The sequence below is a fragment of the Laetiporus sulphureus genome, assembly GCF_001632365.1.
Source record: "Laetiporus sulphureus 93-53 unplaced genomic scaffold LAESUscaffold_27, whole genome shotgun sequence".
NCBI classification, from domain to species: domain Eukaryota; kingdom Fungi; phylum Basidiomycota; class Agaricomycetes; order Polyporales; family Laetiporaceae; genus Laetiporus; species Laetiporus sulphureus.
Window position 1 is genome coordinate 86,701 of NW_024468536.1, and position 25,420 is coordinate 112,120.

The 25,420-nt window shown below is 53.1% G+C and overlaps 8 protein-coding genes across 8 annotated transcripts; 5 read left to right on the forward strand and 3 right to left on the reverse strand.

Annotated features, from left to right (window-relative positions):
- Positions 1-599: 599 nt before the first annotated feature.
- On the forward strand, positions 600-2,288 carry LAESUDRAFT_656213 (PAP/OAS1 substrate-binding domain-containing protein; the record flags this gene model as incomplete). Its single annotated transcript, XM_040904606.1, has 11 exons — positions 600-888; positions 940-1,026; positions 1,079-1,276; positions 1,341-1,362; positions 1,421-1,559; positions 1,612-1,643; positions 1,694-1,762; positions 1,816-1,924; positions 1,976-2,020; positions 2,069-2,128; positions 2,184-2,288. Coding segments are annotated over 11 exons (1,155 nt in total), but the record flags the coding sequence as incomplete, so codon positions are not given.
- Positions 2,289-4,656: 2,368 nt separating this feature from the next.
- On the forward strand, positions 4,657-6,313 carry LAESUDRAFT_233552 (uncharacterized protein). Its single transcript, XM_040901671.1, has 3 exons — positions 4,657-4,756; positions 4,822-5,540; positions 5,598-6,313. Exons 1-3 carry the CDS (start codon positions 4,694-4,696, stop codon positions 6,034-6,036), a joined length of 1,221 nt encoding a protein of 406 aa, XP_040762945.1. The 5' UTR covers positions 4,657-4,693; the 3' UTR covers positions 6,037-6,313.
- On the forward strand, positions 6,180-7,242 carry LAESUDRAFT_233519 (uncharacterized protein). Its single transcript, XM_040901670.1, has 8 exons — positions 6,180-6,349; positions 6,406-6,440; positions 6,497-6,528; positions 6,588-6,661; positions 6,720-6,763; positions 6,823-6,922; positions 6,975-7,074; positions 7,131-7,242. The coding sequence occupies exons 1-8, from the start codon at positions 6,323-6,325 to the stop codon at positions 7,172-7,174; spliced, it is 456 nt and encodes a 151-aa protein (XP_040762946.1). The 5' UTR covers positions 6,180-6,322; the 3' UTR covers positions 7,175-7,242.
- Positions 7,243-7,309: 67 nt separating this feature from the next.
- On the reverse strand, positions 7,310-8,801 carry LAESUDRAFT_715013 (uncharacterized protein; the record flags this gene model as incomplete). Its single annotated transcript, XM_040907109.1, has 6 exons — positions 7,310-7,662; positions 7,719-7,893; positions 7,945-8,308; positions 8,363-8,460; positions 8,508-8,618; positions 8,673-8,801. The coding sequence occupies 6 exons, from the start codon at positions 8,799-8,801 to the stop codon at positions 7,310-7,312; spliced, it is 1,230 nt and encodes a 409-aa protein (XP_040762947.1).
- A 1,951-nt stretch (positions 8,802-10,752) lies between these two features.
- On the forward strand, positions 10,753-16,054 carry LAESUDRAFT_656293 (uncharacterized protein; the record flags this gene model as incomplete). Its single annotated transcript, XM_040904610.1, has 3 exons — positions 10,753-12,329; positions 12,386-15,022; positions 15,052-16,054. 3 exons carry the CDS (start codon positions 10,753-10,755, stop codon positions 16,052-16,054), a joined length of 5,217 nt encoding a protein of 1,738 aa, XP_040762948.1.
- Positions 16,055-16,245: 191 nt separating this feature from the next.
- Positions 16,246-19,143, reverse strand: LAESUDRAFT_715015 (uncharacterized protein; the record flags this gene model as incomplete). Its single annotated transcript, XM_040907110.1, has 4 exons — positions 16,246-18,505; positions 18,564-18,679; positions 18,729-19,067; positions 19,120-19,143. 4 exons carry the CDS (start codon positions 19,141-19,143, stop codon positions 16,246-16,248), a joined length of 2,739 nt encoding a protein of 912 aa, XP_040762949.1.
- Positions 19,144-19,384: 241 nt separating this feature from the next.
- LAESUDRAFT_781058 (uncharacterized protein) lies at positions 19,385-20,464 on the reverse strand (the record flags this gene model as incomplete). Its single annotated transcript, XM_040913849.1, has 3 exons — positions 19,385-20,027; positions 20,070-20,155; positions 20,214-20,464. The coding sequence occupies 3 exons, from the start codon at positions 20,462-20,464 to the stop codon at positions 19,399-19,401; spliced, it is 966 nt and encodes a 321-aa protein (XP_040762950.1). The 3' UTR covers positions 19,385-19,398.
- A 3,173-nt stretch (positions 20,465-23,637) lies between these two features.
- LAESUDRAFT_715017 (uncharacterized protein) lies at positions 23,638-25,104 on the forward strand (the record flags this gene model as incomplete). The annotated part of the gene is made up of 8 exons (XM_040907111.1): positions 23,638-23,716; positions 23,878-23,939; positions 24,006-24,186; positions 24,246-24,337; positions 24,458-24,482; positions 24,529-24,694; positions 24,860-24,961; positions 25,029-25,104. The coding sequence occupies 8 exons, from the start codon at positions 23,638-23,640 to the stop codon at positions 25,102-25,104; spliced, it is 783 nt and encodes a 260-aa protein (XP_040762951.1).
- Between the last annotated feature and the right edge of the window lie 316 nt (positions 25,105-25,420).

The following is a 25,420-nucleotide window of genomic DNA, read 5'->3' on the forward strand; positions in this document are numbered from 1 at the left end:
CACATCAGCACAAGGATCGTTCGCCGCTGCTCGGCCACATCTGGATAGGTTGGTCTGGGCGTCGCTCCGGTGGGTCAAGACCGGGCTCCTGCCTGGGATTGTGATGCGTCTGCACTCTGTTTGTATTGGGAACAATGGCTGCGTGCGGCCAGAACAGTCGTGATCGTATGTTCAGTTGCCACATGTGCCAGTTCTCCTATCTTCTCAGGCCGCTTCCTGTAAACCTTACCGCAATCACGGCAGGAGATCTGCCGCATCGTGGTTGTCCGCATATTCCTGCGTTGTCTCAACCACACGCAGCGAAACGATAAGTGGAATGCTTGAGACTGCCGTGCACGCCTTGAGGCTCAGACACAGGCCTGCGTCGGCCACATGAATATATTGATATTGGTATATATGAGAGCGGTCATGTGACGGCCCCCGTCGTCGGTAGCGATGCCTGCCATAATTGGGTCAAGGCGAACGGGTTATGCGGACAGCAGCTTGTCCTTGCTGGTCATCTCGCTTGTCTACTGCTTTCCTAGAACGTGCCCGCACTCGTACACGTTGGATCTTGCTGTTGGACCGACTTTCCGCATCTTGCATCGACCGTCAGACAAATGGCCACTGCCTACGCTCAGACTCCCAGCGCCCTCCAATCGCCCCGACAGCAATACCTGCAGCCTACTCCACAATCACAGCGGAGACACGCATCTAGACGGAAGTTTGCAGCGGAATTCTCACAGTGCCTTTATGAGTTTGTCATACAGCTCCTCCCGACCCCAGAGGAGTTGATGGTAAAGGAGGACGTCCGAAAGCTTCTTGAGCAATTGATCCGCACCATCGAGCCTGACAGCCGGCTTTTGTCGTTTGGCAGCACGGCGAACGGGTTTAGCCTACGCAATTCAGGTAAATGATGTACTCATCCTGCGCTCACGGATATTCCTAATATCCTATTAGACATGGACTTGTGTTGTCTGATCGATTCGGAGGAGAAACTTGCGGCTTCGGATTTGGTCAATATGCTGGGAGATTTGCTCGAGAGAGGTACAACCTTGCGCCTTGGGAGCTCGTGGATTGTCGTTGACTTGCCCCGCAGAAACCAAGTTCCATGTCAAGCCGCTGCCACATGCTCGAATACCCATCGTCAAGCTGTCGCTCGATCCAGCGCCTGGTCTGCCGTTAGGTATTGCCTGTGATATCGGATTCGAGAACAGACTCGCGCTGGAAAATACGCGTCTCCTCATGTGCTACGCCATGATCGACCCTGCTCGCGTTCGGACGATGGTCCTATTCTGTAAGTGATCTCGACGTGAACAGATTTGGAAAGAATTAAAAACATATCGATGGGCTGTCTGTAGTGAAAGTTTGGAGCAAACGCCGGTACGTCTTCCGCTTCAGGTGAAAGGTGGGATACTCAGCGTTTACGACGGTAATACAGGAAGATCAATTCACCATACAAAGGGACTCTGTCATCATATGGATATGTCCTTCTCGTCATCTATTTCCTTGTACATGTAAAGAATCCACCTGTTCTGCCAAACCTGCAGCAAATGCCGCCTCTTCGTTCAATATCACATGTGCGTGTTTCTGCCTCCGTCCTGTTTCAGGATGCTCAACGACAGTGAACAGGAGGACACCCACCTAAATGGTCATAATATATGGTGAATCCTAACTAACGACTGGACACACTCGCAGTTCTCACGCCGCACAGGTTTTTTGATGACATAGAGCTACTACGACAACGTTGGAAATCGTCGAGCACAGAAAGCGTGGCTGAGCTGTAGGTCCAAGGATGGTCTGCCTTACAATAGTATTGACACGCCTTTCCGGTAGCCTTATTGATTTTTTCAAGTTTTACTCTCGCGACTTTACGTACAGTACCGGTGTAGCCTCCATTCGAGCAGGATTGCTTAGCAAGGACAGCAAGGGATGGGCGAACGAAGTGAGTGGGAAGATACTGAAACATATTCATCGTTGAGACTAGCACACATAGTTCGACAAGGGAGACCCGAGAGAACGGAATCGTCTATGTATCGAAGTAGGTCGTCATCATCGCGTCGGTGGCATGTTACTCATCGGTTGACAGGACCCTTTCGAGATCGACTACAATGTAGCGAGATGCGTTACCAGGGATGGCCTATACACCGTGGGTGCTCTTCCGTTGTATTGTGTCCGACTCATTAATTTACTTTGCACCGTAGATCCGGGGAGAGTTCATGCGAGCATCACGCATCCTCGCAGCCTGTCCCGACAGGGCGGTCGTTGCCATCTCCGAGCTCTGTGAAGAGCGGCTGGACGAGGAGCTGCTACACCCATCTCCACCTCGTGGAGCATTCGTACCACCCCGTCTGTCTCCTCTGCCTCCTCAAATCCCATATACTATCGGCAGCAGTCCGATGCGTCCCATTTCTCTGCCCGTAGCTGACCAGCTTACTGCTTCGGAGAAGACTTCCGCTAATGGCACGTCTCCTCCATCAATATCTTCAATACCGTCATCTCCGCCGCAACCGCCTTCGACGGTGTTGTCCGGATGCGCTGGGATTCAGAACCCGCTTCCGATCGATCAGCTTGAGCATATGGCTCCGAAGCGCTCCAAGTGGACCAGTCTTCCGCCGCCTGAGGCCCCAGAGGAGGACCGCTCAGCATTCGAGCAACGGCTGGGTCAGAGTCTCGCTCTTGCTACAGTCGCCAGTGCGGCGCGTGAGCGGGAACGACACACTGCTCCGTCTGTTTCTTCTTCGGCTGCCAGCGAAGTTCCGACGGACGACGAGGCACCGTCCGACATTGCGGAGTCGGACGACGTGCACTCTGTACAGTCTTTTACCGAGGAAGGCACACTGAGTCGACGGCGGGAGAAGGAGACGGAGGCTGATCGAGAGCCAACTGTCACGCTTGAGCGTCAGCAATCGCGTCAGATGCGACCAGACTCCATGTACTGCGTGCAGGACCCGTCAAGCTCCCGCCAGGCTGTACGGCAGGAAAACACACTGGACGCGAAGACGTTGGCAAAACTGAGAGGGCGCGCGGCCTTGAAATGGCCTCAAACGAGTGACACGAATTATAAGCCGCAGCTGGTGGACAAGCAGGCTACCTACGTTCTTCCTCCGCGGACAGATACCCCACGGACACCACGGCGCTCGCTTTCGGGTCCGGCGCGCACGCCGCTCTCCAATCGATTCTCTCAGATGGCTATACCCCCGTTCGTACCCGGACCGCCATACTTTACCCCAGATCTGTCTACCTCGCGGCAAGCACCGCCCCACCTTTCCAACGTTAATGTGTACTATGAAACGACTCCGTCTAAGGATAAGATGTATCGCGTCTTGCCGTATGCTTTCCCAATGTCTCCTGTGTCCCCTGTGTCCCCACAGCAGCAGTACGACGTCCTGACATATTACGAGATTGCGCGCGGCCTGAATGGCTCGCCTTCATCGTCACCTCGGCATACGTTCGCTGCACCTCAGCAAGATCTGCCTTCCTCACGACAGCCGGCACCACGGCACTTGCCTCCATCATTACGTCGCAATTCCAGGCCCATCGTCCAAGTTGGCGCGGGCTCTTCCTCTCTGCATGTCGATGACGCGAGGTTATCATTGTCGCCGGGCGGCTACTCGCATTCCCATTCCCATTCGACGGCCACTACTCCCCGAGCACACGTCCAGGACTTCGGCCCTGCGCAGCTGCCGTCACCGTCGCTCTCGAGGTCGCACTCGCCGCCGGATCTGCAACGAGAGCCGCAACAGGGGCTCAAAGCCCAACAACACCTTCCTCCACTACTGAGCGGAGAATATGGCGCCAGACTGCCATCCTCATCGGCTTCTGTCTCGTCAGAGAGTGCGTCGCCGCCAATGTCTTCTACGAGCTCTCAATATGCCGCGTCATGTTCGCCGCTCTCCACCTCTCCGCCTTCGCCCACGCATTGCGATGCCTTTGGCAAGCAGCAGTCAAGAGTGCATGATTCGCCACGTCAGTCTGGGAGGGGGCCACCGCAAACCACTCCGGCAGGCCGGGGGACGGGGGATGGCCACGGCATGACGGTCGTTACTGGCCAGAGGGGACCGACACATGCTCGAGATGTGACGACAGCCCAAGTCGGAGCCACGCGTTCGCACGCGAATGCTCGATAGCGCTGGTTGAGTGCACTTATCCCTGTTGTATGCTCATCTAGATCTGCTGAGCAGAATCTGTCTGCATCACAGTGTGTGGTACTTACCGTCTGAGTTCCCCGGCGCCTCTCTGTGTAGCTCCTTCCGTCATGCTGCTACTGGCATTTCTTTCAAACACTGATGGCCCTCGGATGCTGTGTAAGTCTGTTGGCCATGCTTCTCGTGACCATTGCATAGCATGTATCTTAGACTGACTTTACGGGCATGAACAATGGCGTTATTTGCAGCCTGCTTATCGGTTGCATGTCAACCACATAATCCCCTGTCTACGCGGATGTACATACTACATGATATAAAATGGGGCTGTACAGTAGTACTTACTGCACTACTGAATCGATGTACCCTCGCAACAACGCGCCGATGCATGTTAACCGTGCGCAACTAGACGCGGCGTCGGGCTGTGAAACAAATCGGGCGTCTATGTGGTGTGATTTCGTGTGACCTTACGTGCCACCCTGTCACTTAGGGCCACTGACATTCTGAATCCGGCTTTAGAGTCTGCTTGAAGACGACGCTCGCCTCGGACGCAACTCCTTGAACCATTTATGCTTCTTTATGTGGTCATGATGCCAGAAGATATTAGAAAGGATGAACTGGACACATCCACGGTGTGATTCCTATGTTTACAGTCCAAAAGCGAGCAAGACTGAACAACTTTCACATGCGATTTCAGAGGCCAAGCAAGCGGCCAAGAATGATGGGCTTTGCGGACGGCTTCGTTAAAGAGAAAGCGTCGGTGAAGATCTCCACACCGAAATTCGTGTCTGCTTTCGACAGCCTTGGACCCTCCACATCGGCAGGAACATCCTCACGACTAAAACCCTCTGTTAAAACTCCGTCACGTCTGTCCAATATCTCTGTGCCTTCTCCCAAGTCACAAGCGAGTCAACTTCGTGACAAACCAGGGGACTCATCAAGAATGAGCAAGCTTATTTCCGTGCGCGTCCTGAAACCACCAGCATTTCCTGTTCCGCCTGCGATTGAACGAACAGAAGAGGTCAGAACAACGAGAGAAAGTGGCACTATCACGGCTCGAAGACCTGTGCTGACTGCTCCACGTATAAGCTCAAGCAAGAATCTGACAAGTATTCATCGTCTGCAGCCGCGCCCTATCACCCCTCCCCGCGAAAAGAAGAAGATTCTGACCGACCTTGCTCCGCCTCCCTTACCCGGAGCTGGGCCCGCCTCCGGTTCCTTGAAGTCAATCTTTGACACCGCCGTCGCGCGCGCTACTGACTTTCGCTCAGAGAGTGGACAAGCCGAGGTGCTTTCAATATACCTGCAGCAGCATGGACACGGATTCGTGGATCCACATGAACGCGAGCTGCAGCGTGGTCTTGAACAGAGCCCCGAAAAAGCCTCGAAGCGTACCAAGGCGGCGAAGTATGCGAGGTATGTAATTCGTACAATCAGCACATTCCGATATCGATGGGATGTATTCCTTTGCAGAGGTGGCCTAGCTCAGAGGGCAAGCGTGCAATTCTCTCATCGTCGGACGGCACTTTCCTTATGGCAATCGTCGTTGGAGCTGGAGATGCGCTCTGGCAGGGCTCTAGTTCCCGACATGCATCTGCGTGTCACTTCAGTCAGATACTCTGCGAACCCTGCCGACCATCAACGCACGTCTCACGCGCCTTGCGTGGCTCTCGTCCGTTGTCGTGTGGTGTCTGCACGCAAAGAAGAGGATGTCACTGTCATGCTCAACTTCGATGGCGTAGGATCACGCGCGACGCCGTTCAACAAGGTATCGGAGCTTCAGGATGGCCGGGAAGTCTACGTGTGGCGACCTTGGAATAGCATAACGATCCCGTCGGCTTTTTCACTTCCTGGAGGCACGGAATGTGACAACATCATGTTCTGCTCCCGATTCTGGCTCAAGCCGGCTTGACTCTGGCCTGATTGTTTCCCGTGTCTCTATGTTCTGTCCTGTTTCCTTGGATCTATACCGTGTCCGATGTACTTGTAGCATGTGGCAGCCGATAAATAGCAACTTTGCCAACGCTTCGGTCACGGTCACGTGCCCAGACTCATCGCGTCCCCTGCGATGCGGTGCACGTCCTTGAACTTTGTGCCACACGAGAGTCAAGGTGATTTATTGGCCCTCACCTGTGGATAGACAATTCTACATTGTCTCGTTCCTCTCCCCCCAACGCAAAAAAGCATTCATCATACACATGCCTGGCCGCTCGAGCAGAAATACGGTGCTGTTGCCGCAATTTTCTACCGAGTCATGGGATGCTCACGATGACGTTTCTAGCTCTCTCAGCAATCCTTGAGCAGTGATGATGCAAAGTACGTGCGTATATGCGATATGTTCTCACGCTTCGCTGATTGTTCTCGCATGATAGCATTGTAGCTGCCGTCGCACAGCAGATGCACAGTAAGGCGCCGCCTAGGCCGAAGCGAGATAGCGTATTGATTACCGGTATTTATGCACAGCATCATGGGAGAAGAAGAAGAAAGAGAAAGAAAACAAGTTTGCAAGGGATGCGAAATCGTCCCTGGACAGATGCGTGAGCCGCTCTGCAGAAGTGACTATATGCGCTTATTTCCGCTAAACAAACGGTACAGGTGTCGAACAGGGCGACCGAATACGCCGAAGCTATGGCAGAGTTGTGCGCATATATGAGTGTGCTGCTTGCCATTGTCCGGACTGATGGTCGCTTGCGAGCAGCAATGAAGTGTACGAAAAGTTCATTATGGACTATGCGGCAGTGGAGGACGAGATTCGCAATCTGTGGGTCCATTTACTGAGGGAACAGCAGAAGCTTCTTGTATGTGCGATCACTCGACGCTCATTGCAATGATTCGTTGATGTGTTAGTAGGTTCTAGCAGAGCAGAAACACAAACGCGTGGTAGAGAGCGAGAAAGTTCGAGAGCGTGGCCAAGTGCAAGGCATGGCTATGGCCAAGAAAGCCATGGAAGGTTAGTAGCTTCTGTTGCTTATGAAATTCGCTGAGAATGTGAGAGCGCTCTTCTAGACTACATCCAGCTCGCCAATTCTCTGCGAAATGTCGAGTCCTGAACGACGGACGGCGAACAGTCCCTTCATTCCACATCCGCGTAGCTATGCAGAGAAGTATCGTTTGCACGCAGTACATTCGGCAGCAGCATTGACATACAGGAGGAATGCGCATTGATGCGCTTCAAAGCAATGAGATTACATTACAATTACGTTCTCAACGCTTTCTGCCTCCGTTCTCGCCTTCTTTGTGATCCGGACGCCCGAGAGCGCCTGCGAGAGTACTTCAGTGTCGTCGCGGCCATCCTCTTCATCCTCACGCTTTCGTTTCTCCGCCTTTCCGCACTGCGTCGCAGTGAGAGTGGCACATACCGGAGTCTGACTCACGGCATCCTGATCCAAATCAATATCCATCATGTCTGCGTCCCCTCCTGTGGCGGGTTTGATTTTGAACACGTCTTCATATTCATGACGATAGAGACCCTTGAATTTAAGGACCTGCAGCGCCAGGATCCGCACCCACTCCAGCTGGAATTTCCTCTCCGTTTCCTCTGCTTTGCATCAGTTGAGGCTGCCTACGCAACGCAATGAACCTCGAGACGCTCACCGTTAGGGATACTCCACGTCAACTTCAACCCATTACGAACTTTGAGGACCTCCGAGATACAGATGACGTCTGTTTTGCTGAGAGCCCGCTTGAAGCCGATCAACCCTGCTGAACCGTTTTCTATAGATTTAGAGAACGGACGATCTTCCAGTTTGTAGAGCAGTTTCATTGTGTTCTGAGAACCAAATTAAATGGCCAAGCATGACAGAACCGCATAAAAACCAACCCGTATGTCTTCGATAAGGACATTTCCGTCACAACTTTCGAACATCAATGTCGCGCTCTTGATGTACGGTATGCTCTCTTCCTCGAGAAAGGGGTCCTCATCATCGGGTTTGTACACTGCGATTTCCTTGTCCAAAAGCTTGAAACGCACTAGGACTTCGCATGTTTTGTTATGAACGCATTTCCAACGTTCGAAACAGGCGAATTCCGGGGGAATTCCCTTGAAAACGCTCTTGGCGAGCCTTTTCATCTCAAACTTCGTTTCGGACCGATGCCTCCTAGAACGCACATAACCTCGCCTCTCAACAACAGCCACCCTGGCTCTGTAGTGCCTATCTTTTGCAATAAGTTCGAAGTAATCCTCTCTGAAGACAACGTTCGACCAGAGAACTTCATAGTAACGTCTATTTGGGACATACCCCGATAGAATAAGGAGTTCGCGGTTGTTCCACATGGGTGCATCGTCAAGAAATGCATTCCGGGATTCAATGTTTGCGTATTCGATGAATGCAGTAACCTGCAAATCGATCAATCATATATTCGACGTCAAAATCACTAACGGACCGTGTTCGCTGGCCCGATTTGTTTCACGCGGATTTGTTTTGTTTCGCCGTATCGCTTGAAGAAAGCTTCCAGAGGCTGCGAAACGTCCCCTGCAATAACTTGGAATCCTTTCTGCAACGATGCTCGATCGTCGTGGCTAGACGTCAAGTGCGTCTTGTTGCTTACCGCGAAAACGCTCCGCTTCTTGATTTCCTTCCAAGCTTGACTACGTCTCTTTCCCGCCCATGTGCAGTCTGTTGTCGGTGTTGCCCCTTCACCGAATCGGATCAGATCATCGATTCGCGATATAGACATATTTCTTCTTTTAGAGCGCAACATCAGTTACTATGCCTATGTAGAAAGCAACCTCATGCCAACCTTTGAAGTGCGTATAGCTGTCTGCCAATGCTGAGAACTTCTGATCAAGTATATGAACCATTACCTCGTTGTCCATGCGCGGAGTTGAGAACAATGTTGACGCATTATTTGTTCACGTCGGTCCCGCAATTCCCACAGATAACACTGGCCCTCCACCTCCACAATATTAGTTGAGATGGTAGCCTAGTTGTTGCATGCGCATGTCTCGAAAGACTTCTATCGCTTGAAATAAGACGATGATGAGATGTGGAGTAACTTGAACGCACTGTCCTGATTAGGTGGTTTGAAAATTACGCGTCTTGACGCGTCTGTGGCGGACTGTCACGCAGGATGTTAGCGAATCTCGTGATGATGTCACAAGCTCGAGGATGTGTTCAAAGTCGCGCTTGTTCAATACGTTCAACGTCAACGTTCAATGGTTGCCATTGAAGTTTACTGTCTGTAAGTTCTGCTGCTCATTTCTATGCTCGACATGCTCGTAGAGGACTTGATCAAGGGCCACATTTTGTGGCAACGTGTAATGCATTCGTGTTTCAGCATCTTCGGAGACTTGGATCAGTTCGTACTTTTCTGTAGCAAATTCCTAGCACTGGTGACATCTCAAGCCGAGGACTTCGTAGTGCTCGCGTCGCTGCCAGATATTTCTGTTGCCTGCGTGGACATGCCCAGTCAAGCAAAACAAGGTGTGGTGCTAACGCTCAGCTCTCTGCTGAAATCGATTGCTTACGGCCATAACGTGTTTCTCTCAACAGTTCTTGAGCTTGATATTGATGATACAAGACGGAGGCATATATAACGTCAACCTCCCGACGTGAATGGCTGAGAGATGCATGGCAGCATCGTGGCTGCTGTTGCCCAACAGATGTATACTATCGAAGATGGAACACAATGTCGACCTCCAAGGAGTCCCCGACTTTGTTCTGGAGCCCTGTCGGAAACGAGAAAAAGCAGAACGAGAGAAAGTTTCAACTTTGCCCTTGGCATCGTTGAGTAAATGCTAGTGTGTAAGTGCTCCATAGAGACTCTACTATTACTAATGGCTGCATGCGCATATTCCTACTGACGGTTGCCACAGGTGTCGAACAAGGAGACCGAGTATGCAAGCTATGGCGGAACTATACACACATATGAGTGCTAATTTCTTATCTTATCCGTCTCATGGTCCGGTTTGAGCACCAATGAAGCATACAAAAAGTCCGTCGTGGATTATGCTGACCAGTGACCGCAGTGGAGAGCATGACCCGCAAGTTGTAAGTCCAAATGATGTGGGGAAGCTTTTCGTGTGTATTCCATTAAAATGCTTTCATATTGTATGTGAATGTTTCGCAGCTGCTAACAGGGCAGAAACACAACCGCATGGTGAGCAAGAAGGCCAGGCAACGTGTTCAAGTGTAAGGTGTGCTGTGGCCAAGAACGCCATAGAGAGCAAACTCGACAATTCGCTGTGCCACGTTGAATTTCTATTTGGGTTGCATGAAGATGTGGCTCTAGCTGCCTAGACACTCGAGAGACGTTCCTTACCAGTCGTATCTACGTTTCAGTCCACAATGGGTTCAGGCATGAGTACTATGTATGCGAGGCATGCCCAGTGCATGAGCATATAAACAAATGGGCATCCTGTAATGCCTGCGAGATTCATCACGAGGCACAGAAGAGTGTAGATCATAAGCGCTCACTCCTTTGATCCCGACGTTCGTCTTGTCTGCTGACTGTCTGGCTGCCACTGCCGTTTGGTGCCTCCGAGGCGGTCGTGTCGCCTTGACTTTGCTGTTCCCGGTGTCGCTGACTTGGATCACGGATTTACGAATATTCACGATCGTTGTAGTTTGTGAGCAGCCGGTCGGGAACGTTTCGGACCGCGTAAATGCTGACGCATGGATAGTCTTGAATGCCTCCTCAGATTAAAGATGCCGGCCGAACATCTCGTCTACGTTCCAACACCACCAACTTCGTTCCGTTCAATTGGCGGCGTGGTAGAACTGACCCAACCTCGGCGACAGCTCCTATCAGCCCGCCCACGATGCCTCTGGAGGCTCTAATTGAAGCGCTCTCTCCTCCGGCTGTGCCCTCGCTTGCCCATGCACGAGCTCTGTGCTCTGCACTCGCGAACAAGGCCCCGAATCCCAATCTCGCTAAAATCAATTCTCTCTTGGCTTCTCTCTGTTCATCCGAATCCCCACCTGCATTGCAAGCTGCGGGATATGACATTCTGGCCGCCTACTGGGAGAATAACGGGGCGGCGGTGCTTACTACTGCCGATAGGCTCTCCTGTCTATCTCTATTCCTTCATCCTGCTGTCCCGTGGCTGCCTGAGGTGTGGGAGTCGCGTTTCAAGGCGTTGGTTGCTATCATACAATCCGGCGCCGAGACGGTGGGCATGGAGAGCGCTCTGTTGAAAGTGTTAAGATCATGGATTGAGGGTGCTTTCGATGGCCTTGTGCGTCTTCAGGCCCCATCTCCGGAGGAGAGGTTTGAGCGAGAGCGGAGCGTCACGACACTGACTGCATTCCTCACCCGTCTCGTGAGCAAACCTGAGTTTGTGTCCAGGCTGTCGGAACATGATACCTCGGAAGTCTTGGAACTATGGGTGAAGCTGATAGACAGAGCGCTGCTCGTTCCTACAGACGATGCGTTCGGCGGTTTCTCTTCCCAAACGGATCTGCTATCGCTCAAGCGGACCTCGTCGCATGGTAGACACCATTCGGCGGCGTCGTTACCTCAGGCTGGACCTACGAAACACCCGGCGGATATCATAGTCGACGCCTATCTGCAATATCTCGACACGCGGCTGAATGCCCTTGCCCCTCTGTACCTCGAGATGATCCTGCCGCTGCTGTTTCGCGCTCTTGCGTTCTATGCAACACCCCTTCCCCGGATATCACTTACTCCCAGCGAATCTCACCAGCACAATTTAGAGCAGACCATTGTCGGCCTGCTCAGCAGCCTCGTAACAGGCCCGTACTCGTCGACTTGCACGAATTTGCTCAAGCGATGCCTATTCCCTGCCGCCCAGATCTCTCACGTCAACATACAGACCACAGTCGGCGCGCTTAAGACACTGCGAGCATCTATCCGTGAGACTCTCATCACCCGCTTGGCGCGCGCGTACATCATCCGATCCAGTTCCGTTGAATACTCTCCCGCAGGTGCTCCAACCCACCTCAACCTCGAGCGCGAGTTAATGAAACGTGCTTGGTCGAAGGATGACTCTGCACCGTGGGATCTAATCAGGTTCCGCACAGTGCTGTGTCGAGCAGTCCGGGCTTGGGCGGATAAAGAACAGGACGGGCGCGATGAAGTTACGAGCATGCCGAAGGAACTGGTCTTGGACGAAATCGCGGCCATCTTGAAGGACGTCGTCCAGGCACTTGACCAGAAGGGGGAAAGCGAGGAGACGGAGGATGAGGAAATTAGTGCCGTGGGCGATATTCTGCGCGAACTTGTTGCTTATGTCCGTCAGACAAAGTATGTTCAATTTACTGTCCAATTCCGACGTCTCATGAACACTGTTTCTACCGAAGGACGCGAGACGGAAATCCGATCACGCTATTCTCGCCGCAACTCGGAGAGACCTCGCCGTTCGTCAAAGACGTGTCTGCGCTGCTCGGCCAGGATTTGAACAGCACGCCTCTGTTTCCAATTCTACCATCTATCCTGCTCTCGTGTTCGGAGCTGCTTACCGACGGGGACACTGCTAATCTGCTGTCAGTGATGTCGGAGCGACAGTCACTCACGCCTACGTCCCCGTCGTGGCTTGAGCATTGGAACGACATCCTCTCGATACCTGATCTATACTCTGCGTCACGGCTGATGACACGTCAGGTGGCCATGGACATCATGAGCTCCGTATGGGAGTTTGTCAAGGATATATCAGTGTATCGCAAACCCCTCGCCGAGATGATTTTCCAGTTCTGGAGGCAGCAGACTGCCGGGGACATGGAGGATGCCACAGTCACCGTGATTTGGCATATTCTGGGCGACGAGGTCGTGCTGCGCAGGGTTGAGGCAGCGGGCGATGAAGCTTCCGCGGACCATCAGCTCGCTGCAGACATACTGGCGTTTCTCACCAGCATTGCTGGTGAACGACAGGACGATGACGATGACGATGACGCTGCGTCCGTCCGGACTGCAGAAATTTCGACAAACGTATCTCCACCGCTCGCTCCGCCTACGACAGCAGCAACTTCTCCTATCATCTCACGGGCGCAATCAGTCTACCCGCCCAAAGAAAGGGAGTCAACGATCCCATCGGTTATGTCGATCCTATCGACGCTGACCTCTGGTAACCCAGCCCGCTCGCAGTCACAACCTCCGCAATCGGCAGCAACCGAGCCTCGCGTAGAGTCGCCTCCACCTCTTTCTCCAGTGCTTCCCCCGGTGTCGAAAACCATGGGTGCAGTTGTCGCCCTTGTCTCCATATTCAGTCAGCTAGCATTCACTGCACTTGTTTCGACCCAGAGCAACAGGGAGCTGGCGTTACGTGTGTTTCGCACTCTTATCGACCTGTTAGAAAGCGCTGAATGTATCAGAGCCCGGCTCATGGTCCTTCAGTTCATGATGCGTCTGAGAGTGGACCGTGACCACAGGCTTTACTTCTCAGGTACTGATTATGACAAGAACGGGCAGATCTTTTCCCTTGCTACCCTCATCAGTCGAGTCCCGCGATCTGCTGCATCTGCCGACCAGCTTGCACACGACCACGATCCGCACAGCGCACGTGCTCGTGCCGTTCAAGAGCGTAACGGCAGAAGACCATCTCGCGGGCGAGGGGGACATCCGTCGAGGATAGAGTCGCGGAGTCGTTCTCGAACCGCACCTCGTATAGTTTCTCAACCGGCCTCGATTCGACGCTTGAGGGCGAGGGATCCGATATGGGCAATCCCGGAGACGCTACCTTTTGCTATAGGAGAATCTGGCGTGGCCAGCGAAGGCGTCATGTCGTATGATCCATCTGGCCCTCGGCAAGGCATTGTCCTTCCATTGTCTACCTATCTCAGTAAGATGGTCGACATCATTGAAAACGAGAAGGAGTGGGAGATCCTGTCCTATGTGCTATGTCATTTCCCTACTCAACTGGCCAACAAGCACCTCTTCTGCGGTCCCAAGTCGCGAGTAGTGCTAGGTCGGCTGCTTACCGTCATCTGTTCAGGCATCGCTGGAGGGACCCTTGCTATGAATGTCGAGCGCTGGCCCGAGAACATCGTCGCACGGGATGCGCACGGTCTGGCGTATCATACGCTGACGGTCCTCATCAGTTACAAGCGGTGCTTCCCAGACTTGCATATTCAGCATCGTCTTGTGGAGGTATTTCTTCTAGGACTGAGTGGCTTGCCATCTACAATCAAGTGCTGCTTGCATGCTCTGTCATTATCAGCTTTCGAGCTCCAGCCATCTATGACTAGATACGCGTCTAGAATACTGGAAAAACTGTCCCAGATCATGTCAAACCCAGCCATGGCTGTCGATATCATCAATTTCCTGGCGATCGTGGGCTCTATCAACAGCTTGCACGCGAATTTCACGGAAGGTGACTACAAGATGGTCTTCGGCGTTGCGTTGCAATACCTGCAGCATCACAATCATCTTGACGATACCATGCCAATATCCTGGGCTTTGTCTCAGCATGTTCGTATCATGTCATACTATATCGTCTACCTCTGGTTTCTAGCCGTTCGCCTGGCGGATAGGCATCGCCATGTGAAGTTCATCTCAAGGCAATTGCTGCTCGCGAACGAGGGTAGGGACGACATAGACGAATATACTGAGGTTTGCTTCGACTGGCTTGCACGCTACACGTATGCAAGTGCGGATCCTCGACCTGCTCCATCTATGCTCGGCGAGATCGTCATGAACCCGAGCATGCAACGACAGTCCACTGAATCTGCCATCAGTGAGAAGACGTGGGTCGCGGGCAATGCTGTGATCACCATCCGCACGTTGAAAAAGCGGGGTTGGGTAGAGGTGCTTACTCGTCGCTCATCTGGGCTCACCAAGTTCCTCTGTCGGGCAGAAAATGTTCCAATGATACAATTGGGCGATGTTGACCCTGACTTTGTCTCGGTCGTTGCAACCTTGACTCTCGACCAAGGCTTGCAGGAACCAGACACCGCGTCTACAGTCGGGGCATCTTCAAACGAGCCACCTTTGGTGAGTCGTCCGTATGGGGTGGACGTTCACAGTATTGAAGTTGTCTGGTTTTGCAGCAATCACTTGTTGCCCTTGGCGATGGAGAGACGCCCGTGTCAAAACCTGACTCTATCACTGGCTATGTCTGGAGTGGTACGGCACCATCGCAGAGGCGCAAAGATGTGGCCATCTTGCCATCCTATTTTGCTCTCCAGCTCTCCTCGTACCCGGACATTCCTGCCACTTTGCACCAAGTTAACGATTTCAATCGGGCAGCAAAGTTCTTCCAGTCCTTGGACCGGATGCCAACCATTGACACCCACAAAGTTGGTATCATGTATGTGGCACCTGGACAAAATTCCGAAGGCGAGATTCTCCGGAACAGCCATGGCTCTCCGGCATACAGTCGCTTCTTGGAAGGATTGGCCAGGCTCATCAATCTATGTGGGCAAGTGGACGTTTACGCTGGCGGACTCGACCCAGATGAAGATGGCGAATACGCCTATGCGTGGTGGGACGATATCGGTCAGATCCTCTTTCATACAGCTACTCTTATGCCGTCGTCAGATGATGTACATTCTACGAACAAGAAACGCCACATCGGTAACGACTACGTCCGGATCGTATGGAATGACTCCGGCATGCCTTACAGATTCGATACGCTAGTCACTCAGTTCCAGTTTGTCAATATAGTGATCGAGCCTCACTCTCGCGGAGCCATCGCCGCCTTCTCGAATAATCAACATGAGAATGAATACTTCAAAGTCATCGTGCAACGTGCCCCTGGGATGAGCGACTTCACCCCTATAGGCGACTTCAAGCTGATCTCTGCTGAGAACTTGCCTCTCCTTGTCAGGCAGCTCAGCCTCCTTACGGACTGGTTCGTCTCTATCTTTCAGCACACACAGAATGACACCGTACGCGTCGAGATCACAACGAACTGGGTTTCACGATTACAAGCTATCAAGAGGTTCAGGATGCAAGCGATCACTTCAAGTGAGCCTGTTCCTACGGAGGAGGGCGTAATGGGGCAGACGTATCGAGATTTCACGACAGCATACTAGGATTGTATTGTTAGTTTGCCGAAGTTATCGCTCACATCTCTCGCTCATATGTAGCATATAGTATACCACCCTGCTATCAATATCGTTATTCACTGTCGCACGATCGCAAAATCAATTGTCAGCCAAAACAAAATACATCTGACATAAAACGGTCTGAGGTATACAAGATCTACTGTGAAACCTCCATTAGATCATGTTAGATCGATGACACTGTCAGGATCGAGGTCGCGGTACTTTGGACGAGATGAGGACTTTGCCCGGGCCAATGTGAGTGGTGCAATTTTAGAGACGGTCTGCGCATTGTCCGAGTCACTCGAGATCTCGATAACTGAAACGTCCGCTTTGGCGTTTACGTATTTCGCATTCCACTGTGCTCGGCGCGGCAGTCCCAGTGTGCCCTTCTGTCGTCCTAGAGGTGATGGAGAACCAGAGCGTTCAAATGCATCGTCTTCTGATGTGATATAAATAAACGCTCGAGACCCGCTTGCCTGCTTGCGCGGAGACCCATGCTTCTGCGATTTGCGCGGAGACTTTTTCAGCGGCGAATCTTCGAACTCGAGATCAGATGAACTGATAGACCGCTCCTGTGCCTTCTGAGGTGGCGTTGGGGCGTGCGGTCGTCCGGCTGGTTGGCTCTGGAAAGGATCATCTGTGGCCGAGGGGCTGTCCTCAAAAGATAGGGGAAATGGTGCGGGAGTAAAGTGACGCTTGGAAGAAGAAGATGGCGTAGATCCTGTGGGATTGTAGGAGTCAAGTGCTGCGAGGATGAAGCTCACTGCTGCAGATGAATGCGAAGATGATGAGGGTCCATAATTGGCCATGAGAGCTGGTAGCCTGGACGGAAAGGTTGGGAGAGCATTAGCTGACAGCTCGTCGTCTGAGCTCACATCGTTTATAGGCAGCCTCTTGGCGAACGGGACTTCCCTGGGTACGCGAGGAGACGAATGATGACCTTTGCTCGCTGCCGTCTTCAATGTCGCACGTGTAGTATTCTTCTCAATAATAGTGCCTTTCGTCGCTGGAAAGAGACCTTTCAAATTGCGCGATGAACCAGATGGAGCGTCCGCTGCTGGTTGACGAGCGGCACTATCAGTGGTCTTCTTCGTGTTCCGCGCTGCTGCAGAGGGTTTCTGCGGAGTCGGTGAAGTATATCCGTCCGAACTCTCCTCTTGCTCTTCTCGTATGGGCTCCACCATCTTGCTCTTCTTCTTACCCTTTCCCCTGGACGGAGATGGTTCTGTCACTGCAGCCTTAAACTGAGAATTTGTGCCACGCGCTGTGCCAGTGCCCTTGCCAGCCTTCTTCGCGCTTCGCATCTCCTGAATGCCCTCGAACTCATCGACAAGCTCGGGTTCAACAATGCGCACCATACATGCAGGGAGCCAGATGCGTAGGTGGCTCTGCGGATCCGGCGGCAGTTTCTTTTTGCCTTTCCCTTTTTGGTCACCCTCATGTTCATCGTCCCCGTCTGATGCTGAGAGTCCCGTATCGAGGGCAGTGCGAAGACCCTTTACGCCTGCTTCGCATAGCCGTGCTAGCTGAGTAGGGGCTATCTCGAGACGATATTCGAGGACGCCATCCGTGGAAGCATGCTGCCGAGACGAGCGGATTTTGACGATTAATGGCTCCTCATCCTCGTCGTCCTCCGCATCAGAGTCACGTCCGCCGCCTTTCATAGGAGAGCCGAGCTCTAGATAGGAGAAATGCTTCGCGATCATGGACGAAGGCGTGCCTGATACTTTACGTGCCTTGCCGCTCTTCCTCGGTGTAGAGGGTACGCCGATCGCTGCGCGCCAAGTTGACCTCGCTACCTTCTTGTCCTGCAAGAGTACTGATCGCCGTAGGATGCGTAGCACCGCCGCAGGCCACAGCACAGTTCTAAAACGCTTGATGATGATCTCTTTAACGCCCCACTCGAAGTACATTTCGCACAATGCTGCGATCTTGCCCAGATCCGGCTCCTTCTCCCAGTCAATTACTGTGTTTCTGTGACCCATGCCCTTCTCCTCAGATGTGATGGGATGCGTGTAGCTCAGCAGTACGTCCACGGGTGGGAAGTCAGTCGGCATCCTGTTGGCGAGCGCGATGTGTTTCTTTCCAAGAATTCCACGAGAGTTGGTCCGGAGCTCCGCGCGCACGTCATCGCGCCAGATCTTGAGGAACGCGGGCAGATCCTCGCGAGGAAGGGTGCGCGCCGCTTGTAGCAACGTATCGCCGAACCCGCATTTGGCCAGCCCGTGTGCGATCGTCGGGCCGCAGCCGGGGAGCCCCTCCTGCTGATAGTCGCCGCCGCGCAGGATGCCGATGAGGATGAGCCCGCCCTGGGTAAGCTGCACCGCTGGATGCTCGAGGATCTTGTCTGCCTTGTATATCGCAACATGGTTACCATCGTTTCGTCCATCGGCATTCTTGAGTGAGTGCGCATGGTTGCCGGTCAGGGTCAGGCTTGGGCTGGACAGCGGGCACGGCTTGAGCGCAGCACAGTGCACGCGATGCGATATTTACTCACTTGCGGACGATCATCTTTGCACCAAAGAGAAACGTGTCTACGTCATCAGTGTATACAGCATCTATGACACCGATGCGATTCAAGTAGGCGAGCTCAGCCTCGGCTTCTCCGGGTGCCTGAGGGATGTGTTGAATTCAATGAGAGGCCATGGGGGGAGCAACGCACCATACGCCATTCGAAGCCGAATGCATGAATGATAGCCTGCATGCCCTGTACCATCCAGTGGTGCTTACCGCTGACGCGTTTACCGCGCTTGATCTTGGGGCGCTTCGGACCATCGAATACGAACAGAGGCAGAAAGGGCGCGCTCATCAGTCGCATGCATTTGAAGAACAGAGTACGCAATTCTGGGTTCTCGCCTTCGCGACCGTAGGAGGCATGGAAGAACCAAATACTCGCGTCGATGCCGACGCGAAAGCCTCGGACACCATCAGGGTTAGCCTCGAACCCATCGACGACGGCGAGGTGAGTGAGCGACCGTGTCTCTCCGGCAGGACGGAGAATCTAAGTGGGTAAGTACATTTTGAGTGTACTTGAATCGAATGAACGGACGCACATTCCAAAGTCCGGGAACACCCATAGTACGTTCAGTCAAAACATTGTTTTCAACATCCGCCACACACGCGTCCAGCCGAACGACGCGTCCGTCACGTTACTGTCACACGACCGGTGATGCGCAGCGTCACTCATTTGAATTTAGTTGTATCAGATATCAGAGTGTGACGGTACGTGTTACACAAAGACATTCGCGCCTCAGGGTCAATACCTGGCATCGTTTTGCATTACGGTTTGATATCCTGCCACCTTCAGATGTATGGGATGCAGATAGTATTTCTCAAGAACGTGTGAGCTCTTTCAACCCCTGGGCCCTTCGCAGGTGCCTGCATGTTCCTGCAGAACCGTTCACTTTGCAAATACCCCAAGGACATCTCGTATACGATGAAGAAGGCCGATTCCTGCTCCTTCTAGAACCGCCAGAAGGATGATTGATTGCCTCAGGTGTGACTGGTGTGGCCCTCAAGCGAATGTCTTTCCCAGGACGCTGTGGGCTGAACGATGATGATCGAGATTTTCTCTTTCCAAGCGAGCTCCCAGACTGACTCTCCACACTGGCTAAAGAAGATGCAGGACGTGCTGTGTACAACTGCTGCCCTCCGGAATAAGATACCCTTGCTTCTACAGGCAAAGTCACCGTTGAGCTTTCTGTGAGGCTTATGGTCCCAATAGCGGAGCGTCTGTTGCACCGAACATTGTTTGTCTCAAAACAAGTGTCATGGGCTTGATCTTGCGCAACCGTGCTCTTCTGATCTACTACAACCACCGGATTGGTCCTCTGGCCACATTGCTTGCTCTCTGCCGAAGTGGGCGACGACTCTTCATTATATCCCGAGAAAGGCTGGAGTAAAGCAGAGGGGTGAAAAAACTTCGGGAGAGTAGCAGCAACATGTGCGCCTTGATGCTGTCCTGCCATGTCCGGCTTGGATGACAGTCGATAATTTGACATACCGTCGAGGGAGCTCCATTCCATCGCCTTGGAGTGGCCACGATTTGGACGAGAAGACCCTTCAAGTTGAGGAACAGCACATGAGACGCTGTGAAATAACATGCGATTACTATTCGCTACTTCTGAGCAAGAACAACTATGCTTACGACACGGAGGGGCCTTGAGTATTCATGGGCCCACGACTGGCCAGAGGTGTTCCGAATAAACCTTCCATAGAGTTATGGGTTAGCAGTGATATGGCAGGGATAAATGAGAGGGAAGAGAATGTTGGTGCTATTGCGAGTGCGACTTGGGTACCAGAAAATCCCGGACTTGGGTTGTACTGATAGAGCATGCATCGCCCATACATGTCTACCCAGAGCGGATAGATAGCGGAAGGACTGTGAGAGGGCTGCATGGTTGCACCTGCAAAAGCACACCGGACACTACAAGCTGCAGCAGACTTTATGCATGGGCATTGAGACAAATGCACGACAACAACGCGTACGCGACCGCCACAGAGTGTTCGACAACATGCCGCATGGACCAATAGCAATAGCGAGTGCATTCAGGGCACGGAACTTGTACAGACTGGCGTGTTGAATTACGGCCACCACAGTGGCCACTCCGGTGGCCAATCGACAATCTGGAGGAAGTTTTCGTGAGGACTTCGATCTCGGAAACTGATCGGCATAACCCCTTCTGCAGCCAAGAGCTCCTTACCTTACCACCTCCTCCTCCGCGTCTGGCAGACTGATGTTGTCCAACTGATGTTGTCCAATCTGTGAGTGTTCACTTTTCGCTGCCGTTTGCGCCTAGCTTGCCATTAAACCAAAACCCATTCATCGCTGATCTGTCAGCTATTGCCTGGAAAAAAAGGGACAGGTTGTAATGCAAGGATCTTCACTAAGTGTTAGTCAGCAACGAGTGCCAAAGATGCGTTCGATATTCTAACGAAAGGGCTCACGCTGTGGACTCAGTTCAGCCGAGCATGCAAAGCCAGACGGTGTCACCATACTTTGTGCCTCAGAGACAAGAGAGATGGCAAATAACGACAAGCAGGATCCGATAGTGTATATTGGATATTGGAGGCTAGAAGTGGCTAGAATCATGCAGGAAGCGGAAACGTTATTCTACGGGAAATGAGTTCGTCACGATGGCAAACGGTGGTTAATTCCACGCCACAAACACGTCTCCGATGTACAGAGTCGGAGGCGGATCCGATAAGTCAGAGCCGAGCCTCCTTGCGCGTAGAACATATCGCATGGCCAGCGTTAGGCAACAAGTACATATGAGCATTTCATCACATCCGAGGTGATTTCTGTGCGAGATTTGAGCACGAACAATGGCCTGCGCGTAACATGGAGGGGAGTGCTGATACTCCATGTCGTCTGCTACTAGATCCCTCTGGCAGGAGTATGGACGAGTAGTCGAGCTGATAGTGCCGCCGACGTTTGAGTTTGTTGATCGGCAGGTCGCCGAGAGGAGTTGAGACAGTGCTGGTAAGCTTGCTCGTGTTCGTCTCCTTCAGCAGCGACAGCTCAGGATCGCACATGGTCTTGCGCCCCGATGATGGTCTGATCTGCAGGTCGGCACTCCGGGCACCAGACGTGGTGCACGGACTTTGGCTCCTTGAGAGAGACTGTCCCAGACGGGCTCAGAGAATTGAGCCTGGGAGATAGGGAAGACGAGAAGTGTGCTAGCGCGGATCTACCACTTGACGAGGTCCCCGTGCATTGCCCACATTAGCAGTCACTTCGCGGTACCAGTCGGCGCGTGCGCTTCGCAGCTCATAATTCATCGCATCCGACTTACACTACATACTGGAATGAGTGGTAAGTAAAGAGCGACATGATGCGTGATGAGCAAATATTTACTCAGCGTATGTGACATTTATTTGTGGTGTTGATGAGGCTGTAGACTTCGGCTCCTTGGTTTTCAACGCATCGTCTTGCCACAGACAAACAAGCCGTCCACGTCAATGGGGCGAATGGCGAAATCATCTGGCAGATTGGAGGGAAGAATACTTAATTGCTGGCACATTCCAGCCCATGTCGCATTCTAGGGACAGCTGGAGAAGGGGCATAGGTGCAGGGAGCAGAGCAGCTCGATGGACGATGGCGACCCCCCTAATATGACACGCATTTCAATATTCCAAACGAGATGCTTTGCAATCAATCGAATTCAGACGTTCTCAGCAGCAGCCCATGACAATCTTGTTACAACGTATCGCAATCTGACTTCTGTGGGTCGAAGTCCATCAGACAAGCTGTGTGATGTCAGGCATGACTGCTTACCAGCATAGGCCCCGCGGACGTCCATCACCGGTCTCCAGGACGGCTTATTGCAAAATTCTTGATAGTTGAGAAGCCGCAATAATCATACAATCCGCGCAAGGCTGGTATGTCTGTACTCCGCGAATGTTATTAGGCGCCCGCGCATGTCAGACGTCCCACGCCACGAACGCGTATGGGTCGGACCGAGCTGCGTCGACGCCCCGCCCACGCCCGCGCACGAAAGCACCACAACACAACCGCCAATCCAACTCCCTCGTCCTACTGGCCCTCGTGTCTGGCAGCCCAAGGACAGACGCACCTTTACGCTCAAAGTCCTTGTCGCCGCCACCCTCGTTGGCTTCGTCACATACCACCGCTTGGCTGAAGTCAGCAAGAGCACGAGCACTCAGATGACCTGACTACTCTTCCCGACTCGTGCGCACTCTGTGTGGAGGAGGGCCGCGTTTACACCGTTGACGAGCAGAAACCGAATGCCGACTACTTCTTGGTGGCGAAGGGCCGTTTGTCAGCTACGGGGACTATAGGCGAGTATTTGCTTGCTACTGACTTTCACGCCAGTGCTCTCTTCCTTCTCCACGCATATGATTGCCTTTTTGTCCGCGATCACTTACTGTGCTCTGTCGTCACGTCATACGAGACGCAACTACTTCCCGTCTCATCCTTTCAATCCTCCGCCCATATCACTTCTTTGATTCTTGCATTGTGCGTCCAACTATTGACCGCTCCGATGCAGATGACATTTGCCCCCACTGGGACGCTCACCAACCACGTCTTGTCAATGCATTCTACGGCAGCGAACCCAAGGCCAAGAAGCCGCTCACGGTTCTGCACGCACCAAAGGGGAGCATCATCGTCCCTGGTCTTGCAGGTGAGTGATTGTGTCTGTCGCCACCCATCGCCCATCACGCCTACTATACATCACCTTTCGTGACTGTGATGCTCCAAGGCGGAGATGCAGTCAGTGTTCGTTCCCGTCTATAGCGTGAGCCGTGCCCCGCGACTGAGTAGTGACTTATTAGCTCAATTTCTACGGGAGGATTGGACCCCGGCATAAGAATGCGAGCGTGAGGAGCCCAGAGAACTGAGAAAGCGGTGCTCTATCCTGTTCGCTAGAAAATGCTACAACACATTTTCTTTTGGGGTATGTGCGCCTCTCTTCGTACTCCTGCCTCTTCCCTACGAACTCTGCCCGCTATAACCCCGCTCTTTCTAGCTGCCCTCACACGGTTGGCATCACACGCTTGTGATGTCCTGACTACCGCGATGTAACCCGTAGGGCTGCTGATTGACACCCATGTCAGACGCACACGCCCACCTAATGATATACGGCGCGAAAATGGAGCTCAACTTCGAAGATGCGACGTCTACAGATGGTGAGTGCCCCGTCACCCGTGCTGTTCCCATGCTCTCTCACTCGGCATGCGCCGTCCCCCCCTCTTGCGTTATATTCTTCCGCGCAGATGTTCCTCGAAGTTTAGAGGCTTACACGCGTGCACACCCTATGAACTCCACCTCAGATGAGGAGGAAGCGTAGATCGAAGGCTTTGGCTGGGACCAGATGTGCTGGAAGGGCTGGCGGGCGGACTTCTAGGCAAGGTGCTTCCCTTTATTTACTCCGCCATCATTTCATCTTGCTGGTACTGACGGCGGCTCACGCCACAGACCGACCTCGCCTCCCGCCCGCTCCTCGCCCACCGCACACTCGCACTCCTCTGCGTCGACGGGCACGCACTCTGGGTCTATCCGCGCGCACTCGATATCACCGAACACAGCGGGAAGCTTCTTGGTGGACGGTGGACCCGCGCGGGCGAGGTGCAGGGCGAAGAGGATGGCGAGGTGAGTGGTGAGTGTTTCTCTCCCTCCTCTTACCCAATGGCTGTGAGATGGTGACGTGGGCGGCAGGCGTGTTTCTGGACGCGGCGATGGCGCTTGTGCCGGTGCCCCCACCGACGGAGGCGATGCTTGAGGAGCGTGCGATGAGGGGTGTTCTGCGGGTGGGTCTGAGAAGCGTGCATGATGCGGCGGTGGATGGGTCGACGTGGCGCATGTTCAAGAGCTGTGTCGTCTTCCTCTTCTTTGCCGTTTGACGGTCACCGTCTGATGCGGCTACGCAGGACGGCAGAGGAGGGCCAAATGCCGGTGGGTAACTCATTTCAACTGGTGCGGATGTAGGCTTGACCGACAGAGAGTGGGCAGATCAGCGTGCACGCGATGGCACACGAGGAGCACGATGGGTATTGGGACGGAGAGTTTGAGCAGGTCGAGGGTTATGGGGACCCATTGGGTTCAGACTTGCATCTACCTTTTACAGGCTGGTCAGAACAGCCGATGATGAATCCGGGTGCTTGCTTGTATGTCTCTGACTGAGCAGGCTGAAGCTGGAGGAGAGTGTTGACTGCCGCCCCGTCTAGCGTGTCTGTCCACGGCGGCCCTGTTAATGCTGCAGCTGGCTTGTAACTCGGCGGCTCTACACTTACTGGTCGGCCAATACTTGTAAAACACCCACGATGAACCAGGCTTGCGGCACTTCTTGCTGTGGGCGATGTATACGGCGCACTCGCGCCCCCACGTACGAAGGCCGATATTGCTGCAGGAGGACGTGTAACAGGGGAAGCACGGTCCTTGTTACATATTCTGGCACCAGAGCCGACTGTTCACTGATTGCTGAAGGATTTTCTCGGCTAGATCATGGCAATCTAAGACTCCTGATCCTGTAGACACCCTCGAGGATCTTCAGGCATGTAGGCTCGCACCCCGCTAATTCCATTATGACGAGGAACATATGGTCGGAGGCGAGAGTTTCCAGTGAAGCCAGGCACACTGAATGGGCCAGCGAGATGTGGGTATGTTCCCGAGTAATTTAGGCGAATGCCACATCCCCACATAACGATTTGATTAAATGACAAGCATGAACAACGCAGCGGCAGATGAGGCGACGTAGAAAATTTCCTTTTGGTTCGTGTGATATATCTCCTGCTTGAGATGCTTGCGAGCCGATGTAGCTCAGTAATCGAGGCTCTTTTGCCGATAGATGACTGATTCCAGAGAGAACTTCGGGTATTTCATCGCGGAGATAG